General features: G+C 33.4%; 1 protein-coding gene across 2 annotated transcripts in view; it reads right to left on the reverse strand.

Annotated features, from left to right (window-relative positions):
• CYLD (ubiquitin carboxyl-terminal hydrolase CYLD) overlaps positions 1–23,872 on the reverse strand; it is a 73,008-nt gene that overhangs the window by 18,537 nt on the left and 30,599 nt on the right. For both annotated transcript variants that reach the window (XM_069836254.1, XM_069836256.1), the window contains exons 6-7: positions 2,224–2,456; positions 984–1,140 (exon numbers count right to left, since the gene is read on the reverse strand). In XM_069836254.1, the coding sequence (XP_069692355.1) occupies positions 984–1,140; positions 2,224–2,456 (390 nt within the window). The remainder of the gene's footprint in view (positions 1–983; positions 1,141–2,223; positions 2,457–23,872) is intronic.

The raw sequence follows: 23,872 nt of genomic DNA on the forward strand, positions 1-23,872 counted from the left end.
TAGAATTTAAAGATTAATTTTAGCCAATCAAAAATTGTCTTACATGTGTAGAATCATTACCAACTGCTGTTGAGTAGTTAAAATAGTGCTAACAGACGTTATAGTTAAGTGTTGGTTATCTTAAACAAAATTATGTTGAACAAATGGAAAATAAATTAACAAAGCGTTAAAAATAAACAGACTATTAATTTAACATTCGTTAAGCAAAATTAAACATTACTTAGACAAACTGGCCAGTAATCTAATAACACTTCACACAAAAATTCATTATTTACGGAGACAATTTAGTGTACAGGACGAATAATTCTTTTAGATTAAAAGTTGGTGTAACATTCTACAATTGGCACAGGTGATAAGACAGTTTCTGTCAACAATCCCATTTTTCTGTCACATAATTTCACAATTTTTCTAACTATCAATATCCTTAAAGAGAAACACATAGACAATGTTATACTGCTATTGAGAAGTATTGACTTTAGTAAAAACACACGTGTACCAACAGCTATCCCTCCCCAATACACACAAATATACTGACACCAATACCAACTCAAACACTACACAAATCTCTGCATGTGTATGCACTCACTATGAGTCACATGTCAGCTAAGAATGGGAAGTTTTTGGATATTGAACAGTCTGTTGTTAACATTTTCTGTTTGCTCTAAGGTGAAAGACATTATGATGTGCCCAAATTCACTTTCGGTGAACTGCACATTATGGGGTTCCTATTCGATTTTACATGTCCTGATCCCTTCCATTAAGTCTTGTGCTTCTAGCATGGCATTTTCAGAGCACTCTGTATGTACTGTATAATGCACATCAAAGAAAAGTTTTTCTGCTATTTTGCATATGAAGAAGTCTTCCGATATGTCACTCATTATTTCAAATAACTTTCTAATAAAGTGAAAGACTGAGAACAAACTTTGAACTACTGAAATTCTTAATGTAAAATAATATTCATAATAAACTCAGAATTAAATTACTTCTTATTTTTGTGTCATTAAGGGCTGGAAGTATGTCTTGAAACCTGCCATCCTTCTGACACATGTTAAGGCTGACGAACATGGCTTTCCTTGGATTACACTGAAAGTATCTGCGTCCATTAAAAGTGCCATCACTGAGGCCGATATGCTCCTCCTCCTGTAAAACACAGCAAATGAAAAAATATTAGCATCTTTCTAAAACTTACTTCTTAGAACATCTTGTCCCTGTCTTTAACAATCAATTATACAATATTCACAAAGATCCATGTTGAATCTTTCATACAATACTTTTAACACTTGAATATAAATAATTGATTAAATGGCGATCTTACTCGTGTTAATTGTGTAAGCATCTGCGGCTTACAGCTGTTTCGGTGCTTCTTCACACCATCCACACTATCACAGAAAACACACTACAAAGACATCTCAACACACAAACAAATAAATACAGCCACACAGGCATATACAAACTCACATGCAATAGTTGCGACAGTTTCTACATTGGACAAACAGGCAGATCATTCCAAACTCGATACAAAGAACACATTAAAGCAATAACCAGAGGACACAATACATCTACATATGCCGAACACATAACTAATGCCAACCACACATACAATAACATAAATACAGACATGGAAATCCTACACATACAACCCAAAATCTAAAAACTCAACATACTAGAACAATATGAAATATACAGACACACTAAAACACACCCTGATCAAATTCTCAACACTTTTCAACAATAGAACGCAACCACACAACAGGAAGCGAAGTTCGAGATGACGCCAAGATCTAGTAGACTCTGAGGATGGTGTGAAGAAGCACCGAAACAGCTGTAAGCCGCATATGCTTACACAATTAACACGAGTAAGATCGTCATTTAATCAATTATTTTTATTCACAGAGATGTGTTGCTGGGAATCTCTCAGCACTGGCAATAGACAGTTAGTTTCACTTGGGAATTTTCACACATTTTTACATAGCTATACATTTATATCACTTTAAAATGCCAATTTTCGTAAAAACAAAAATAATAATAGAAATTAAAATGTCGTACATTTGGAATTGGGACTGATATAACATTAATTTGATGAAATGTGATGTAATTCAAAACAAAAGATCAGAAATGTGATAGGCTATCCTGTCAGTTTGATTCAATGTATTACATCAAGTTTTCAAACCCACAATATAAATAATGTTTATGAAGACCGAAAAGTCAAATGCTTCAACATACCATTTCTATCCCAGCTACTTTCCGTGACTTTTTATCTTCAGGTACGATTCCAATCCAACGAATAACACCGTATCGTGGCTCTCCACTCACAGTCACCTCCACGACTGAGCCTATGCCCAAATCGTGAGAATGTTCAGGTTCTGGAGACTCTCCTGTAGGATCAGGTTGTTCATAATAGCTGCCGTCTCCACTGCTCCCACTTGGACTAGCTGACAAAAGATGATCTTGAGATTCTGTAACAAATTGTTGTATGAATTACATTTACAAAATAATGAAGATATCTACATTATTATCGGAAAGTATATTGACGAGTTCAGTCTTCTTAGCTGATGTTATACCACCAGCATTCCATTGTAAGATGTTTAGTTGATTCTGTACCATTAAAGTAGTCCCCGCCCGGATATCCGATTGGGAGACTATTTTACCTCTGGATAATTTTACCTTAATGGTACTTAATCATTATTGACATATTGATATGCATAGCCGTTTCCGTTCTCGGTTTATTGTGAATAAAAAATCTACACTTTCACATCCTTCACTTCTAGTTCTCATTCTGGTTCTCGTTCCTGGTTTACTTTGAACCAGCCTTTACTTTCCCTGTTTCTTAAATACCTATTATATTAAATAATTGCAATAATTTCCAAAATGATATGGACTAAAATTTGTCACTTCATTCTGTGTAATAAAAACTCGACAAGAAAACAATGTCAACAAATTTGGAATAAGAAGCAATTTTGTTTTATTCATTTAAATAAAATCCCGTCAATTTTAGCAACAATTACTATACAGTATGTCATATGCATCATTCATGGGAGAATTGACTCGTGGATATTAAATTTAATAAAAGAAACTTAAGGAGAAACTGATACACCTAAGTACATGACTAACTTGCCAAATTTACTTTTTAAATAAAGTAAAATAAACGAAAAAAAAAAAAACAATATGTTCTCTAAATAAACAGAAAAATGTCAACGTGCAGAACGGTTTCGATAAAAAGAAATCATCCAAACAACAACAAAAATTGCAACAATAAAAAAGATGTGTGGAAGAATCACACAAAAGAATTAAAAAAAAAAATAAAGTATAAAAAATTATAATTGTATAAGGTCCTGGCTACTAAAATGTGGAGAAGAGTTAGGGGAGGTGATGAAATCAGAATTATGGCAGCTGAAATGAAGTTCTTTACGCTGTTGAAGCAGTCTCGAAAGATAACCAAATGTTAAATCTGACACTGTTTATATAACATCGTAAAACTCAACACAATAAATAACTTTTAATTAGGTACTGTGTTACTTATTGAAACTTAAGAAGGTAGGCTACTATACCTTTGTGACTTGTTTCAATAATGATTAATATAATACGCAATTAAACATTGTTAATTTAACAAGTCTCGACGTTTCGTCATATTTTATGTGTTAAAAATGATGTGCATCAATTACGAACAATAAAATAAGAACAGAAAAACCTCTAAAAAACCAGATCCATATTACCTTCCACAACTTAATTTACATTATTTAAACCTAAAGTGAGAATAAATGAATGTCGACAATAAGAAATCAATAGTATTTTAAGCAGATAAGATAACCTTTACCTAAATCGTGATCGTAGATGATAGTGATGATGAAATAAAAGCAAATATTTCAAGCCATCTGTCAAAAACTACGTACAGAACAATTCTCGTCATCATAACTTGGTTTTCGCAAACGTTCTTGGGTTCTATGAAGTGATACAACTAATAATTGATTTTATATGTACGAATTATAAAAGCTACTGAAGTCGCTGAATCAGAAACTAATATTTTCCTATCTTATTTTGTACGGAATTCTGAAAGCTTTATGAATAACAAATTTAACGAAAGTTCACTATATATCAGTACTTCACCCTCTCATAAAAGAAGTTTCCTAAATATGCCTTGGTGGAGTAAAAATATAACAGACTTGATACGAAGCCAGATTTAGGGCTATATATCTCTTATATAATACCAAACTAATAAAAGCGTCAACACTCCTACGTTATGTTATTGTTCATAATTTTTTTTTGTAATAGAATTTTCATATAAATTTCAGATTATAAATTTATTAGAATATGAAGTATTAATTGACTCCAACTTCAATACACACAGTCAACTATTTAACAAGTAATAATTATTCTGTATTACTAATATTGTCATCTTCTTGAATATTAGCAATAAATAAATCACCTTAATCATTGGCATCATTATAATATTGTAACAATTGTATTCATGTTATCAGTTACAGGCATAGGTAAATAATACACTGTCATTACGTTGAAATTTTTCTCATGCTGCGGTTGGTATCAAGTGGCGCGGATTTTTAAAGAATTTGAATCCGGTGTTTCAAATTCAGTACCAGACTGTGCTGTACGAGCAGAGATTGATCTGAAACTTTGGCTGATCTAGTCTATTGAGCACAAGCCACGTTTTTTCTTAAATAATTTCATTATTAATTATTTTTTTAATAAAAAAGCCGCCCTAAATAAGGGTTCGAATAGATCGGCCTACAGACGTGGACAAATTATTAACAAAGTTGACGATTTTTATGACAAATCTGTTTACAAAATTTGACTTTTCAATTTAGACCACAGTTGACAATTTTGCATATTTCTATCATTACAATAGATAGAAATATGCAAAAATGTCAACTGTAGTTTAAATCGAAGAGTCAAACTTTGTAAAGATATATAATAAAAATCTTCATACTTTGCTAATAATTTGTAAATGTGCAAAAATGTCAACTGCTGTTTAAATTGAAGAGTCAAATTTTGTAAAAATATAAAATAAAAATTTTCAGTTTTGCTAATAATTTGGAAATATCCAAAATGTAAACTGTAGTCCAAATTGAAGAGTCAAATTTTGTAAAAAACATATAATAAAAATCTTCAGTTTTGCTAATAATTTGTAAATATGCAAAAATATCAAATGTAGTCCAAATTGAAGAGTCAAATTTTGTAACAAAAAAATATACAATACAAATCTTCAATTTTGCTAATAATTTCGAAATACGCAAAAATGTCAACTGTAGTCTAAGCTGAAGAATCATATTTTGTAAAAATATGTAATAAAAATCTTCAATTTTGCTAATAATTTGTCCACGTCTGTACTAATCAATTCATAAAGAATAATCATGAAAACCAATTGTGTAACAATTTGAAAGGAAAAAGAAGACATTAAGATAAATGATACGAAAACATAGGAAATCATTTACAATAAAAGTTTGTTGGGTACAAATGATTACTAATTATAGCTAAGAATGATTTTAACACATGAGATCCTATGGCATCAATCGTTGCATCAGAAATTTTAAATTGTTTAATTTGATTTAAAGTTTCTCGTGGGATTGTGCCACGGGCACCGAACATGAGCCCAAAAACTGTCCAATGTGTGATGTGGTATTGTGCTCCAAGATGCTGACAACAAGGCTCACATATGACTTGTTTTTCACAACACACCTTTTTTCTAAACAACTAAGACAATTTAAAAACGATTCAATGATAATTATGTTTACTACACTAATACAATTGAATCAGTTGGAGCTAAAAGGAACTAAGTCACTTTTCACAACTTTTCAGGAGGAGCAAAAAACATTCCACTAATAACACAAATGTATATATTTTATGTTATAGAAGACAAAAGAATATTTAAAAGTCTTAGTTCCTTCCTTCACCGTTCGATGCACATGACATCTGTTGTTCAAGTTGTTGCATAACCCAAAACTGCATATTTTGACTTAGTTCGTTCTAGCTCCAACCGATTCAATTGATCTAATAACAAAAGGACTGATAACTGAAACATTTTTAAAGTTGTTTGACGACATCACAAAAGTAGGAAAAAATTAGAGAAGTTTCTTTTATGTCAGTAACATATTGCAATAAATAATTATGCAAAGAACTATCACCGAAATAGACATACATAATACTAGGTCAGTTATGCTGGCTTATTATATGGTAAGACCAAAATACATATACTATCAATTTTTGACATCTTAACTTTTAACTAGCAAATTGATTATTAGATCACTATATCCCAACGACTCCAAAACTTGTAACCCAATGTTAAAGACTGGCTAGAGCAGGTGTTCTCAACCTTTTGAAGATTGTGTGCACTGCCCACATGTAATATTAATTGAGCGAGCACTATGAAATAGAGTAGGTTTAATAGGCCTATATGAATCATAAATAACACACATACATATATAAATGTAAATCAATCAATCAATTGTTGAAACACTCACCAGGATAATGATATCCTTGAAATTAAATGTTACTCGGAATTTCAGTGATGCTCAAGGAGAAATCGCTTATAGTTATACATAAACAGATCTACAGATGTGAATCGTGCTTTGTTTTTGTGGTATTTCATAAGTGAGAAAGTTTTTTCCCCCTAGGCAAATTGTCTCAAACATACCCAGATATTTGAAGGAAACACTCCCTAGTATTTGGAGCCTTTTTGTATCTCCTGCTCCCCAAAGACTATGATTCTTCCTTCCTTTTAAAACAAATATATCAGTGCTGAAAAGGACTAAACCCCATTTCAGTTTGGTTGATAGGCTTTCCCCTCTACTCACACTCCCTACCATCAGTGAAGGGAAAAATGCTACTGTTCATCTTACAAATGTTCGACTAATTGACTTTCTATATAGTGACAAATTTTATTTCTGAAAGTGTTTACCGGTACTCCAGATTTCTAAGTCCGTGCTAAGCATTTATATTGAATTTTATTGCTGTTTATATTAACTGGCACATTAAAAAGTTGCTGACAACAGAAGAAAAATGTTTTCTCCACTGCTAGTCATTACTCTACACATACACAATGGGACAATCTGCACTGTGTCGCTCCCCCTGACTTCATAATACAAACTAACATTCCTAAATGTACCGTAATTAATTATTAGTTGAAAATACTGTAAGAACGACACAAAAATATACTCTAACATGTAATTGTCAAACATCTGTGACACTGTATTTTATATTCACTTATGTACTTTATTTAATATTTTATTTGCTAGTGTGTACAACTTGGGGGTGCAGGTATAAGAGGTAACAGCTACCAGTCTGTCACTGACAGACTCAGGGCAAGTAGAAGGGGAAAGAAATGCCTTCGCATCCTCACAACTTGTATGAAATGTCGTTTGGACATAATATATTATATCAATTCAAGTTCCTCACGTGGAGCCATATTATTCTCTTGAATACCTTTGATTTCTGTTAGAATCCACACTGAATTGAAAGGGATTATCCACCAAGAAATAAGAGAAGACCTATAGGTCTGTAAGATGATATAATGGATGGATAGGAATACTATATATTCCGGCTCATACATCAAGGACAACTTAAAGATGGAACAATTATATTATTTATATTTTGTTCGTATAAAAAATGTTGAATTGAAAAAAAAAAAGGATCTCAGAAGCGTTCGTGCTTGTGAGCATGTTCTTACTCGCATGACGAAAGCACCTGGGCTAGAGCATTAAGTCTGTCCTCTTTCATTTTTAAAGCAAATAATTCTTAACTCGATGTATACAAGGAAGCTACCCTCATCAGAGCAATAATTTCTTTAATTCAAGTAAAGGAATATCATACGATAGTGAGGGCTACATCCCCCTCCCCCTTCAGATCATTACTACATAATCATCTCGACAAGCATTCATCTTATGTGCAAACCTGTTATAACAGAATGATCTTGAAAACTGCTGCCCCTAAAATTTGCCTATTTAGTCTATTGGTAAATTTATCTTTATGTACGAGTAGTTTGGAATGATGCCTGTGGTGTAATTTATTATGACGCACGTGTACAATGAAGGACATAATAGTTGAGAGACTCCAGATTTTCCTGTCACAGAATATCACACTGTGCATGCTCTAAGCCGAAAGTTTTCAGTCATGTTGACAAGATATTCCCTTCGCTTTTTTGTTAACATATTACATACCTATGCTGCAAAGGAATTTAAACTATGGTCTCTTACGACCCGCACTACAGATCTTGAAACATTTTCGTCCACTCAACAATTATGTCCCTCATTGTACCAAAATTGTTGATTTTCCACGCGTGTTAGGTAAATAAATACAATGAAAAATATACACTGAATGTGAAACTACAAATAATTCAGCATAATGCTTAACAGCTGCCAGAAAAATGTTGAATTATTTCTATAAGATCTTACGAAGTATTGAACATTTCTGCCTGAATGAGTTATTTCTATAAGATCTTATGAAGTATTCAACATTTCTGCCTGAATGAGTTATTTCTGTAAGGTCCCATGGAGTATTCAACATTTCTACCTGAATGAGTTATTTCTATAAGGTCCCATGGAGTATTCAACATTTCTACCTGAATGAGTTATTTCTATAAGGTCCCATGGAGTATTCAACATTTCTACCTGAATGAGTTATTTCTATAAGGTCCCATGGAGTATTCAACATTTCTACCTGATTGAGTTATTTCTATAAGGTCCCATGGAGTATTCAACATTTCTACCTGAATGAGTTATTTCTATAAGGTCCCATGGAGTATTCAACATTTCTACCTGAATGAGTTATTTCTATAAGGTCCCATGGAGTATTCAACATTTCTACCTGAATGAGTTATTTCTATAAGGTCCCATGGAGTATTCAACATTTCTACCTGAATGAGTTATTTCTATAAGGTCCCATGGAGTATTCTACATTTCTACCTGAATGAGTTATTTCTATAAGGTCCCATGGAGTATTCAACATTTCTACCTGAATGAGTTATTTCTATAAGGTCCCATGGAGTATTCAACATTTCTACCTGAATGAGTTATTTCTATAAGGTCCCATGGAGTATTCAACATTTCTACCTGATTGAGTTATTTCTATAAGATCCCATGGAGTATTCTACATTTCTACCTGAATGAGTTATTTCTGTAAGATCCCATGGAGTATTCAACATTTCTACCTGAATGAGTTATTTCTATAAGATCCCATGGAGTATTCAACATTAACGCATGTTTAATCTCATGAGGTATTTGTTCATTTTTATAGCTTATATAGATAGAATGGTATAATTTTAAGGCACAGCCACTTCATTGGACATACTTTTCATTCCTGTGTTCGTCCATGGTCTGGAATTTAGGTTAAGTTTAGATTTAAGACCTCTCCTGGCACCACATTATCATAATCATCCTATCACATCATCGGGGTAATGTAACTCCGCCTTCCAGGCGCCCCAACCTCAGAAGTGGGTTACAAGCCACGGCCAGGAGAGAAGACCAGAAATATCGAAAAGACAACCTGGTGGCATTGGATAAAAAAAAAACTTTTCTTTCTTTATTATTGTACCCATACATGTAAAGTACGTATTTGGCCTGTGGACTACTACATAATCCGAATAATGTTTTTATACAGACTTGTAAATTATTATTATTATTATTATTATTATTATTATTATTATTATTATTATCAACATCATCATTATTACATACCCATATAACAGTAGTACTGTACAAGCAGGAATAATAATAAAATTATAATTAATTACATTTTTCGATATACATTTCATGGCTTATATGCAAATAATTATGAACTTTCCATATTTAATCTCAAGTTTTATCCATACAGTAATCATATTTTAAGTTAAAACATTATCAAAATAAAATATAACACAAAGTCGCATTTCCTTACTGCTAATGATGCTAAACGCATAAAAGCAATGCTTTTAACAATGGAAATGAATTCATTTGGTTTAATATGGCGACATAAAAGAAGACTGCAGTATATTATGAAAATAATTGTGGTTAGTAAAAGTTTGTATGCATAACCAAGGCCTCCTTCCAGGCTTGGGACTTTACGCGTAAAAAGGTTATTTACATTACAGTAAAATACGCGTAAATAATGCGTAATTAACCTAATAAATGTAAAATACGTAAAAAAAACCTCCAACAACTTTAATTTTAGTCTATCTTTGTTCAGTTTGTGATGAAAATTTACCTTTTGAATTGTCAACAAACCTAGCATATAACTCGAGGTTACCAATTAATATTAAAAAAATGGAAATGTTAAGAAGATTTTGCAATTCATACCGGATGAAGTGAAAGGTTTCTACACAGAGCTGTACACATGGTCTATGACCAACAAAGATACTCGTAGTAATGCCAGTGGAAGGGAAGATTGAAAAAATAAGTTTATTAATGTTTTGACATACAAAAAGTCTATTCAGCCATGCTTCCCAACTTTTTGATGATTAGTCATTTACCAAATAAAATTTGGAAAATTATTACATTTAACGAGTTATGTTCAAATCATATTTACCTTAAACTGTTATACTATAAGAAAGCCTTTATCACTAGAATCGTTTATTTTTAAAACCCCGCAAGTGAAAAAAAAAAACTTTTGGGAAATGAATAAAACTGTTAGTTTAATTAATTTTATTTCAATTGTCAAAATGTATTTAAGGAGTGGTATTGGTTGCTATGTTAGGTTTATTCATTATTAGTTGTGTTTTATGATACATAAAGTCTCCCCAAAAAAATATTTAGGATGTTACGGGGTTCTTCCCAAAAAAAAAAAAAAAACTGAAAGTAAGCAAAGCATTGCTATTTTTCTAAGTATTACAGTGAATGAAAGTATGTATGAACAAATGTTATAATCTATGTAAAAACTACAGTATAAAATCACAAATATATATATATATATATATATATATATATATATATATATATACAGTGAAACCTGTACAAATCGGAACATGAATAATCCGGAATCCTATCTATTTCGGAACAATTTATTGGTCCCGGCGAAATTTGTATGTATTATGTGTAATTTTTCCTGAATAAAACGGAAACTGTCCAACGCGGAAACGGAAACTGTCTGCTACTGTTCAAAACGGAAACAATATTTTGGAAACACACTATATTTGTAACTATATTTTGAAACAGCGTGTAATTTCAAGGAATATATGAAATATGTAGGTCACTAATATAAAAACAAGTTTTCTTTGCAAAATTCTATGCTTCACACCCATATACTGTCGTAGCTAAACAGAGCGCAAGTGTAGTGATTTCCAGGTAAAAAAAAAAGTTGCATAAAATGTGGCATTAACATTAAGTGATGAAGTAAAAGTTATCGAAATGAAGGAAAATTAGAAACAATGTCTATGTGAAATAATATTGAAGTACAGTTGTGGAAAACTCAGGTGTGACACTTTAAAAAATAAAGATCATAATGAGTGAGTGGCGTGCGGCCAATATTGGCGACACAAAAGGAACCAGAAAGCAACTGTTTATGTAGAAATAGATGAACTGTTGTGGAGTGGGTTCTTCATGACCTTTCAAAGAACAAGTCAATTTCTGGATCTATTCTGCAAAGCAACCTATTGAACTGGGAAAGAAATTAAATAAACCAGAATTCAAGGCTTCTAATAGATGGCTTCTAGTCCAATTAATTAATAATGTGCAGTGATATACAGTACAGTATTAGAGTATAGTGTTAGATATTAAATAGAATGAGATTGGTAAACTTTAGTAATGTTTAATGACTAATGAGTGAGTTACGATAATATTTATACAGAACATGAGATTTTAATCAAGATGATTCATCAACGTAATAAGCGACAGAAAGCTGATTTAATGTGATGAGTGTTAAATGGAATATTTTGTACTTCTTTTTGTTTGCTGCATGCCATTTTGTTTTTCATGTATATGAATGACAAAATATTCCATTTTAATGTCACACCTGAATAATACGGAAACCTGTCCACAACGGAAAAAAAATTAGGACCATGTCACTTCCGTCTTGAACAGGTTTCACTGTATATATATTACACGTAAAATATGTACAGGTAATTTACTCGCCCAATCCTGCCTCCTTCCTACCATAAATACCATCCAAATCGTGCATTTTTATTTATTTATCTAAAGGATAACAGCTTCCTGTATTAACAGGCTGCCACAAAGACAGAGCATATTGTACAATAGTACTGGAGTGGATAATAAAAACGAATTAAAAATATTGTATAGATTTAGATTACAAAAAGGCTCGATGGTCTCTCTCTCTTTGGACTTTATTCTCAGAATTATTGTTCATTTAAACATAACCTGTAAAGCTTTTAAAGCTGGGAAGCATAATAATGTGAAGAAAAAAAAAGGCTTGCGTTTATAACCATAAACAAAAACATTCACTACATAATACTGTAGACTCTGATGCTAATCTTTCACACGTCACAACAAAAAGAAGTAACTGCAAAATTCAGAACTTACATAGCATACGAATGTTTAATAGTAGTAAAGGCCATTTATTATAATAATATTATTATAAACAAAGTAAAAAAATAGAAAAAACAATTTTGTACTGAGAAGAGAGAAAGAAATGTACTTCAGAATAATTTAATGTCATTGGATATATTCATATCAGAATCTATACAAACTATCAATTACGCAAGGAGTGAATAAAACTTACTTATAACCAGGGAACGGATTTATATGGACTAAAAATATATGAAATATGTAAATATATATGTAGTTATTTTTACCAAAATATGGAATTAAATATGGATTTTTACCAAAATATGGAATTAAATATGGACTTAAAATTATAAAAAAATGACTATGTACGTTAAATATTGGTACATTTTAATCAAACTAAACAAAAAATATAATGGACGTACCTTATCTTCCAATGTAGTTTCAACAAAACACAATTTTTATTGTCTGTTACCATAACAATAGGTTACAAACATTTCTTTCAAGTGCTGAAAAGTGAATCTTCTTCTATTGTCTCTGAGGATAGATTTATACTGACTAAAAGAGCGTTCGACGTCACAAGAAGTAACTGGTACATAATTCAATTTCACAATGTCTGCTGGGGATAAGTCCAAGTTAATCTTCACTGTTGATTCACCACTCATCACAGCAACAACCTTTTGTAGTTCTTCATATCCAGGGTTTTTTGAAAGTACAGTGTCCACCTTAGCTCTTACTGCATCTGCAACTTTACCTCTACCACGATTCAGTTGTTCCACAGTACTATTTATAATTTCAAAACTTTCAGATAGTGAAAGGTGCCTATTTTGGAGACTTTTGAGCGTTTTTATGATGCATGAAAATGTATGCTGAATGTGAGCTAAGTCATTCTTCACACTTATGTCACAGGTAACTGTTTTCGCAGTATCAATTGAGACTGCATCTTCAGAGTCCAATGCAAGGAGAACATTGTTAATAGAGTCTATATGTTCGGCATAATATTCAACTGCTTCTAGCCATGTACCCCATCTAGTTAAAATTGGCTTTGGTGGCAATGGAATTTCAGGGTACATTTCTTTCAACACGTTAACTCTACTGGGAGCTTTGAGAAGTACTTTTTTCACTGATGAAATCAACAAATCTACTTTAGGGAAATTGTCTCTGACCACTTCTGCCACACGATGAAATGCATGCGCCACACAAGTAAAATGAGTCAATTTAGGATATACAACAGATAATGCTTGTCCAGCTTTGACCATATAAGGGGCAGCATCGCTAATAAAGAATAACACATTATCGTACATAATACCCTTTGGCCACAGGATACCCATAGCTTCGTTGAACAGTTTAACTATAGTTTTGTTATTGCACTTTTCTAGAACATCACAATGTAAAAGAATTCGTTCAGAATATTGTTCACTTAACAAACCGATAACTACATTACCAACAAGTCTACCTTCTTTGTCGGGAGTCTCATCAATGGAAACCCAAATTGAACTATCTTTAATTTCATCTCTTATCTTCTGTATTGTCTCATCGTAGATGGATGGAGCATACGTCTTCCTAAGTGTTGACTCATCCGGGATTGTATGTTGAGTATATTTTTCAAGGAATTCCCTGAAGACCTTATTCTTTAGTTTGTAGAGAGGAATATCAGCAGAGATGAGAGAACGGCACAGGTCGATGTTAAACTCAGATCTTACATTCGATGTTGTTGGTTGTGTTAAAAACAATTGTCTCTGCTTGGAATTTAGTTGTTTGTTGGCCTGATGTTTACTAGTTGTAATGTGTTGTTGCACCAGGAACTTTTGTGTAGATGATACTGCACACTGACACAAATTACAAAATAATATTTTATTGTCAGTTGATAAACCATCTTCTTTAAATTCTGAAATGTAACTTGTTAGTTTTGATTTTAAATTGACTGAATGACGTACTTTTGGCATATTTACCGTCTTTATAGTATGATTTACAAAACTGAACCTATGTGTACTCTGACTGGCATTTAACTGTTGAGCTGCACAACTGAAGTCTGTTAAAAATTTTAAATTAAATTAATACAGTTTTGTAACTTACTTTCCCATTGTTGATAGGACTGCTAATTTTCAAATAACTCTGATGTTAAAGGGATTACTGAACATGTGTTTAAATCTCTATTGTTGAAATGTATTTTTAAAAGTTAATGGAATTTTGTTTTGTTTTATTGTTAAACCTAATATAATATGGACTGTTTTATATGAAATATGGAAAATATATGGAAATTAACGAAAATATGTACTAAACTCTAAAATATGGAAAAATATGGAAAATAAAAGTAGGATTTTTCAACCCTACACATTGTGAAACATAAAGATAATGCAAAATATAAATTATATTAGCTTTATAAGTAAATATGTATTTACATATAAATCCTTTCCCTGCTTATAACATAGAATTTATATACGTACACATTATGGATTTATAATATACTAGCCGTACCCGTGCACTCCGCTGCACCCGTTAGAAATAAATATAAAGTAATTATATAATTAAAATAGGTCATTTGATCCAGGGAAGATTCGTGTTTGATAGAAGGATAAATCGTTTAATATGTTACTTAATTTAAACTGTATTTAAATAATTAAAATGCGATCATTTTGGTCCCGAGACCACTCATTTGGTGCAATGATAATTCCTTTAACATGTTTCTTAGTTTTTATTAGATGCAACCATAGTTTAATGAACAATGACATCATTTAGATTTAATGTGTATACTTTATTTTACTTCATATATTTTTCCATTGAATTATGATAATAACTTAATTTTAACCCTTGCTTTCTACGTATTCAGTAAATGGCACTTGGGCCACTATGGTTCTGAACCCCTTAAATAACTTAAATTATATTATATTATATTACATTATATTATATTATATATTACATTACATTATATTATATTATATAAAAATGTGTTGATAACGGATGTACACCGATAAGTAAGTTTTTAATTTGTTATGGGGGCTCTTGAATCTCAGCAGGAACAAATTTTATTTTACAACAGCGCAACATAATCTACTTGGTTCATTACCCAATTTTTTGCATTGCATTTAATGCATATGTATTTTATGTATTTTAACACGATTCAATTGAGCATAGTTAAAATTTGGATTATAAAATAATGGAATGCTAAGCTAACATATTATTACTGCATACTAAATCAATACACTCTTGTGGTTCGTTAATTCTCTGAGATAAAAGATGTTGTGAGAAATACAGGAAATGAATACTTAGAGTAACCTATCAAGTTGTTTGTGCATAAGAAGCTATTTTAATCTTACCTGTCCTCAATTCACTCCGAAGTTACTGTAATAACATAATAGCATTATGTCCAGAGAAACTACACTTTCCAATGGTGAAATAATAATTAATTACACAAATCGGTTAATTTAGCTTCCGATATTACTTCATACAAACACAGAAACATTCTCTGTAGGCTATGATTCATAGCTTTCGATTGTTGTTGACCAAGGCCCCTTATAGACGAATTCATTTGTTTATTTCATTACACCGCCTTAGATGGCAGTTATTTTAATTTTGAATATCAGTCCTATCAAAATTTTTCAAAGAATAAAACTTATCGGAAATTATTTTTAAAGAAAATTTTGTTATGTAACATTTTTCACAAAAAACAATAATAAGCGAGATATTTCGATTTATTTAATTTAGACCCCCTTATAACCCCCCCCTTTTAAATAATGTATTTTGAATGCCATATAGCCTAAAATCTGAGTTACAACGAACTTAATTTATATTCCAATTTTCATCGAAATCGGTTCAGCCATTATCGTGTGAAAAGGTAACAGACAGACAGACAGACAGACAGACATACATACAAACAAAATTTTCAAAAAAGCTATTTTCGGTTTCAGGGTGGTTAATTATATATGTTAGGACCAATTATTTTTGGAAAATCGAAAATTACCAGAAAAATGTCGGCTACAGATTTATTATTAGTATAGATTAGATATACTTATTTTAAAGGAAATAATGCGATTCAAACACAGAGACTGGTGGCTTTTAAACATGTACCATATAATACACAGGTATATGTGTGAGTCGAGGTAGTCCTTCATTCGACAAATCATGAGCACTGCTTCTTTTCTGGGACTTATAAAGTATCTGTGTGGCAAAACTTTTGTCTAAGACTGTACACCTATTATCAGGCAGTACATCTCACTTGACGATATGTGTCAGAGGGAGAACAATTGTTTGTATACATCTGAAGTCTGATTAGTGTAATATATATCTAGTCAGCAATATATGGAATGGAGAGGGAAAGGAACTAGCCAACCTACCCCATTATCTCATGGCTTAGTTGCCTCATGCGTGATGCCTTATTGGTGACACTTATGAGGTTCAAACCTGTCTTCGGAGAGTTGACTAAACAACAACAACTGTGTTTTTTAAATCTTTCATCAGAAATAGTTTATGTACCAGTCTCTTCTCAAAGCATTAAAGTTTAATTTTATGTTTCTGTTAGTCCATAATTAGTACCATAAACTAGTCCAATTTTAAGACTAAATTAATTCAGAATTTATATTACAACGCAGGGATTATTTTACATAAGAAATTCAAACATTCTGTTGAAAAGTTAACGAAAGCATGTTTTGTCATGTGTTGCAAAGAGAATTCTTAATTACAATATGTAAAAACAGCAGTTCTGATATTATCAAGTTTCTCAAAACTGCTGAATTTAACACACACTACAAAAAGTATGATATTCTGTACTTACATTGAACTTTTCAATGTTATTAAGTCTTGTGTTTCTACAATTTCCTCATAATGTTAAACTCCAAAAACAACAAAGTTTTCAACTCTCATATAAGACACAATGTAGCTTCCCTAACACCACACAAACACTACCAGCTGACTGATTCCTTCCACTTCGGTACGTGAACAATAACAAATAACACCGAGCACATGGCAGTTGAAGCACTTGACAAGATTTTAAATTAAATTTGCTTTAATAATATTACAACTTCGAACGAACTGTGAAGTCCCTGAGAATAACCTATATCACATGACCGGTCACTCTTTCTCTTCACATGGCTAGCATATTTGCAGCTTTCAAGGAAAGACTGAGAAGTGGTTCATGTCCCTTCCTTGTTTCAGACTGTCCCCAGCTTGTCTATTTTAAACTCTGCTTGCTAAATATAGGAATGAAAAAACAGTAACCTTAAAGACATACTATCTCTCTCTGGCAACTTTTAAATATTCCCATATTTCAGATGATTTTGATTCAGCAATTTTATATACAAAAACAACGAGGGTAATACAAAATCATTTTACACCTGCATGCTAATTGGCCCTAAGTTGGAGTTACATGTGTTCCAAAGCTTCCCATGTGTTGGGCAAAATGCCAAGACTAAGAACTGATGTTTATTTCAGTACTAGAATGGCAAAATTTCGCTCAACAGCCTACTGACCTAACACCAAAGATAATGAAGAGTAACACGAGCACCCAATAAATAAATAAATAAAAATAAATAAAATTCTGATAATATTAAAAGTGTACGAATTTTATTTAAAGAAATATATATATTCATACAAATTGAAACTGTGGTATTATTTCTCTTATTGTTTAAAGAATTTAAAGCATTCACATGGAAGAATCCATTTGTTTTAGAAGAGGTATACATTCAACTTCACAAATCAAAAAATGATTTTTTTTAAAGATAACAAGATAAATTTTCAACAGTTTGCCTACCTATTACAAGATAATATATGAATATGTGAATACATTCTATTTTTATCCCGCAGGAGTTCTTTTACATGCCAGTAAATCTACTCACATGAGCCTATCACATTTAAGCACACTCAAATTCTATCGACCTGGGCCGGAATCAAACCCAAAACCTCGAACAAGAAGGCCAGCGCTATGCCGACTGCGTTACCTAGGTCGATTTACATTCTATTATGATCTTTTATGATTAGAAATTAGACTGGTGTCTGGTAATAATAATAATAATAATAATAATAATAATAATAATAATAATAATAATAATAATAATGGCTTTATTTAACCTGGCAGGGTTAAGGCCGTAAGGCCTTCTCTTACACTCAACCAGGATTAAAACTTGCTTACACAGTTGAACATAAAACTGGATCGGAATTAAGTAATTACATACTGATACAATTTAGGTACATAATGAGATCAAAAGAGGTAGTTACATAAAAATTACCTCATAAAATAAAAATAAACATAGTGGAATACATATTAATGTTGTTAGAATCAAATACGAATCACATAAAAACAGAAGCCGATAATTCAATACAAAAAAAATGTACACAGTAAAAATAAAAATAAACACATTAGTATACATATTAGTATTAGATTACAATTAAGTAGAATTTACATAATTAAACCAGAAACCGACAATTGAATAAAATGTATACAAAAAAATAGATTAACAATAAAAAAACAACACAGTGGTATACATATTGGCGTTAAGTGATAAATAAACACGATTTAGATAATAAAAATAAGAAACAAAAAAAAAAAAAATATATATATATATATATATATATATATACAGTGGAACACATTCCATTAAATATTTGCAACGCGTTAGGTCTGGCAACTCATCATAAGATATTTTTCTAATTTACATTTAAAGGAAATTAAAGTTCGGCAGCCCTTGACTTCAGGCGGCAGAGAATTCCAGTGACGAGTAGTAGCAACAGTGAAAGATGAAGAATAAAGAGATGATGTGTGCAGTGGTAGGTTGTTCATATTAATGGAAAATAAAATTACGAAAAATATTCCACAAATTCGATCATAAAAACGCTAAGAATAAAAGTTACATGTAAGTCACACTTTCCAGGTGGGGGGAGAGGGGAAGGGAAGCACACTCAACCTCAACCAGATAACTTGCCCCAACCAGGATTCGAATCCGGACCTGCTCGTTTCACTGTCAGACATGCTGATATTCCACAGTGGTGGACAGTGTAACAGTTAAAAGAGTGTAATGAAGACTGAAGAATTTATTACTGGAATTTGTTTGTGGCATTAAACATTGGTAAGGCAGATGGGTAGTTTGAAAGCAATAAAAATTCTCAGTGACACTCTTTTCAGAAGCAGAGTAAAGCAAAGGGTTTTATACTGCACGTTTACGGTACCGTAAATAAAAGAACAATGTTCCAGGTAAGATTTACTGATCATTTTATCCGTACTTATTGCCATATTATTGGGGTAAGCCTAATGAATTCTACGATGTAAGAGTAATGGAACGGAGAAAAATTCTCTCCGGCGCCGGGATTTGAACCCGGGTTTTCAGCTCTACGTGCTGATGCTTTATCCACTAAGCCACACCGGATACCACCCCGGCATCAGACAGAATCGTCTCAGATTAAGCTCCAACTCTTGGGTTCCCTCTAGTGGCCGTCCTCTGCACTACGTCTAAATTCTGTTAATCGTAATTTCTGCAGGATGATGTGCCACACATTTTCCTAGACAACTGAAGTTCGAACAATCTCGAGCATCCACCCAATCATGTAGCTGAGTGTTTCGTAAATTTTAAAGTCACTCAGCCAGGTCTGAACTTCAGGGATAATTGGAGAATTAAATCCTAGGTTTGTTTCTGCAGAATTTGATAAGCTGTTGGAAAGTGCTGCAGAAACAAATCTAATACCTGTCAGTGAAATTCGTTCATTATTTGCAGATGGAGTGGTGGTTTTATTTCTGGCAAAATGGTACCAAAAATGTGATGGAAATGTGAAAAAATAAAGATATCCAGAAATATTTGTTTAGCAGTTTAATTAAATATTATGAATGATTTTGAAAGAGAGAAACTGTGGACATAACCATATGTAAAATACTTTGTGTACAATTTATTACGACAATAATCAAAATTTTAAAATTTGGCAAAATTAGCAGTGTATGAACAGTTAAATTCACCAAAGCTAGTGATGACACTATGGTGAAAATACAGCACAATATAAACGTTAAATACGGTTTTATTGGAATTCTGAAGAATTTATTAAGTTTTCCTCTTTAAGTCCTATAAGAAATGTATTGGATTTAATGATCCTTCGATTTCTTGTAATAACAGTTGTTTTGTTCGGAGTTTTCTTTGGGAGCTCCAATGCCTGTGTGACATCTCAACAAATCTCCATAATCATCACGAGTATAGTGTAGACCAGCCTCCTATGGCATACCCTGGGCAACGACTCTGTTGATAAATTGGTCTATATATTTATTTTAGTAGGTTATTTTACGACACTTTATCAACATCTGAGGTTATTTAGCGTCTGAATGAGATGAAGGTGATAATGCCGGTGAAATGAGTCCGGGGTCCAACACCGAAAGTTACCCAGCATTTGCTCATATTGGGTTGAGGGAAAACCCCGGAAAAAACCTCAACTAGGTAACTTGCCCCGGCCGGGAATCAAACCCGGGCCACCTGGTTTCGCGGCCAGAAGCGCAGACCGTTACTCCACAGGTGTGGACTGGTCTATATAACTGGCTTCATATGGGTAAATGGCGTATGTAGCCACCATTAAAAACCTACAAGAATGATGTTTATATGTAGCTATGCTGTATTATATTTTCGGAACAAATTATTATTATAATAGGCCTATCTATTCATCTATCATCATTTTGATAAGTGTCACAGTTTTGTAAAAGTGATTAACAACGACCACTGAAGCTCTAACATATTATATCAGACTATTCTTCAGTGGTTGTTCATAATGTAATTTATAGGTGGTTGGAGCGCGCGCGCGCGTGCACGCACGCACACACACACACATTAAACATCAACTCATTGGAAAAAAAAATACCACATACACGCACGCATGCGCACGCGCACACACACACACACACACACACACACACGCACCCCCCCCCCCCCCCCCGCGCACGGCTTGTACAGCAAATGCTGCAAACTAAGTTCATTAGACGTTCAAATAAAAATTTTTCAGATTTATTTTCAATGAAGAATACCAGACACTTTGAAAGTGGGGTGTAAGGGGTAGTGATGTGCCTCCTATAGCCTCTCCTACCCAATTCCCAACCTCAACCTGCCCGTGGTACACCCTGCTTTTAACAGATGAGGATCTGGGGACCGAGTCACAGCAGTATAACTGTTTCATCTAAAATGGAGGAAATGCCATTTACATATGTGCTGGCCTATCACAGCACAACAGCGTCCTTCAGGGAAAGGTTGGTGGATCTAAATAACATCTATTTAGTCCTCCCGGCTAGGTCCGAAGGACCCGTTGACCAACGACAGGTGCGGTCCCCCTTGCATAATGGGGGTTTAAGTCTGGTCATGTAACTGCCACATTGTAAAAACTGGTGCCCGTTAGGAAAACAGTTACATGAAAGCCATGAATGAGGATCACTTGAAGATCTGTGAAGCATTAAGATCAGAAGAAACTACAGTTCAAAAGTAATGGAAAGCATGACTGCTAATGGCTTCATTGCCAAATGCAAGGCACTAGACAACAACAACATTTTGAAAGTTATTTGCTTCCACAATAATGAAACATACTCCCTCTGAATGCTTTTTTTATGCCAAATACTTTTTCTTGAACCTATCCACCTTCAGTTTTTGAGTTTCAATGCGAAAACGCAAGTAACAATGTCAGGACAATCAGTGGGTTTTTCATGTGGGAGTAAAGCAATAGCTATTTCAGGTCATTGTAGATTGTAGATGAAAGTTTAAAAAAAGTCAGGTTTGCTATGCTTTCGAACAATAGACATAGCATCTTGGTATAGCTGCTGCATGTAGGGCTTGAAATGTAGAGGGTAAAATCATTTTATCCTACTAAGAGATCTTGCTGAAATGGTCGGGAGACTACAAAATTCCATTCCTACCCTAACCTACCCTAATCTAGGTGGAAGAAAAATACCTCCAATTGTAAGAATTCATCTTTCAACTTTCTTATTTTGACTGCTTACTATCAACATTTACAGTAGAGTTTTTGTTTCTGCAGAGTCCAATCTGAAAATTCGAAAAAACATACGACTTCAAGTGGAATTTGTGGTGGACAAAGGCGGTATTTGGCAATAGGCTTTCTCAAGATACTCTCATTACCTCTGCTATAGACCTCTGCAGTGACTGAGACCTTCAGCCTGTCATACAGATGATCCGAGTTCGAGTCCTGGTCTGGGGCATGTTGCGAACAAGGTCACAGTTGGGGTTTTTCTCGGGGTTCTCCTATTTCCCCACATTAAACATCTACATCATTGTGTTCAATCTCCATTGTCATCACTCCATAGCATTCCCCAAACATCAGCTGGCAAAGGATGGAAGATGATAGTCTATGGATGAGAAGGGATGCCTGCTAGAAACCTGGATATGCAACAAACCTTAGTGTAGTCAGCTAGTGTGAGTTGGGAATGCGTCTAGCTTGAGGTTCAGTGCAATAGATTATGAAAAGTCGCAGTCCTGGGTCGTATCGCTCCCTCCCGAAATTCAATTATCTTTGCCATAAGTAGATTACAGGTGAAGAGAAGAACAAACCCTGACGAACTTGGGTCATATACATAAGGACCCACTGTGCTACTTACAAAGCTGAATTTTGAATTAAACAATGATGAACAGCATTCTTTCACATGCTGTGACCTGCTACACTGCCTAGGAGGCTTTACCCATCACAGTCAGCCAGGTCTGAATCCATGGACCTCGGCTCCAGTTGCAAGCATGGTAACTACTAGATCACAACATTCTAGTGTCTGCTTAAAATTTTCAATTGTCCTTATCAGGGGTGTAGACTCATAGAGATAGGAAACTAATTCAATGTAATATGTAAGGAGCGGATTCTTAAGTAATTAAATATTATTTTTGCGTGTGATAAAACACAATTAACGAATATATATTTTATATATTTTTTTTTTTGATGTACCGAAGTACATATGATATTTCCATGCAGATATTCTGCGTCATCACATGATGAAAGAGAGATGGAACGGAGAAAAATTCTCTCCGGCGCCGGGATTTGAACCCGGGTTTTCAGCTCTACGTGCTGACGCTTTATCCACTAAGCCACGCCGGATACAATCCCGACGCCGTTTAGAATCGTCTCAGATTAAGCTCCATCTCTTGGGTTCCCTCTAGTGGCCGCCCTCTGCACTACGTCATAGATGTCTATGAACGCAGGACCGAAGTCCATACATGTGTTGAGGTGCACTCAGATGAGTGACTGTTTGGCCGGGATCCGACGGTATGGGCGCCGTCTTTAAATCACAAAGTGATTTATTACGCATATCATATATATTTTGATGTACCGAAGTACATTTGATATTTCCATGCAGATATTCTGCGTCATCACATGATGAAAGAGAGATGGAACCCAAGAGATGGAGCTTAATCTGTGACGATTCTAAACGGCGTCGGGATTGTATCCGGCGTGGCTTAGTGGATAAAGCGTCAGCACGTAGAGCTGAAAAC

Source organism: Periplaneta americana, chromosome 9, assembly GCF_040183065.1.
Source record: "Periplaneta americana isolate PAMFEO1 chromosome 9, P.americana_PAMFEO1_priV1, whole genome shotgun sequence".
Taxonomy (NCBI): Eukaryota; Metazoa; Arthropoda; class Insecta; order Blattodea; family Blattidae; genus Periplaneta; species Periplaneta americana.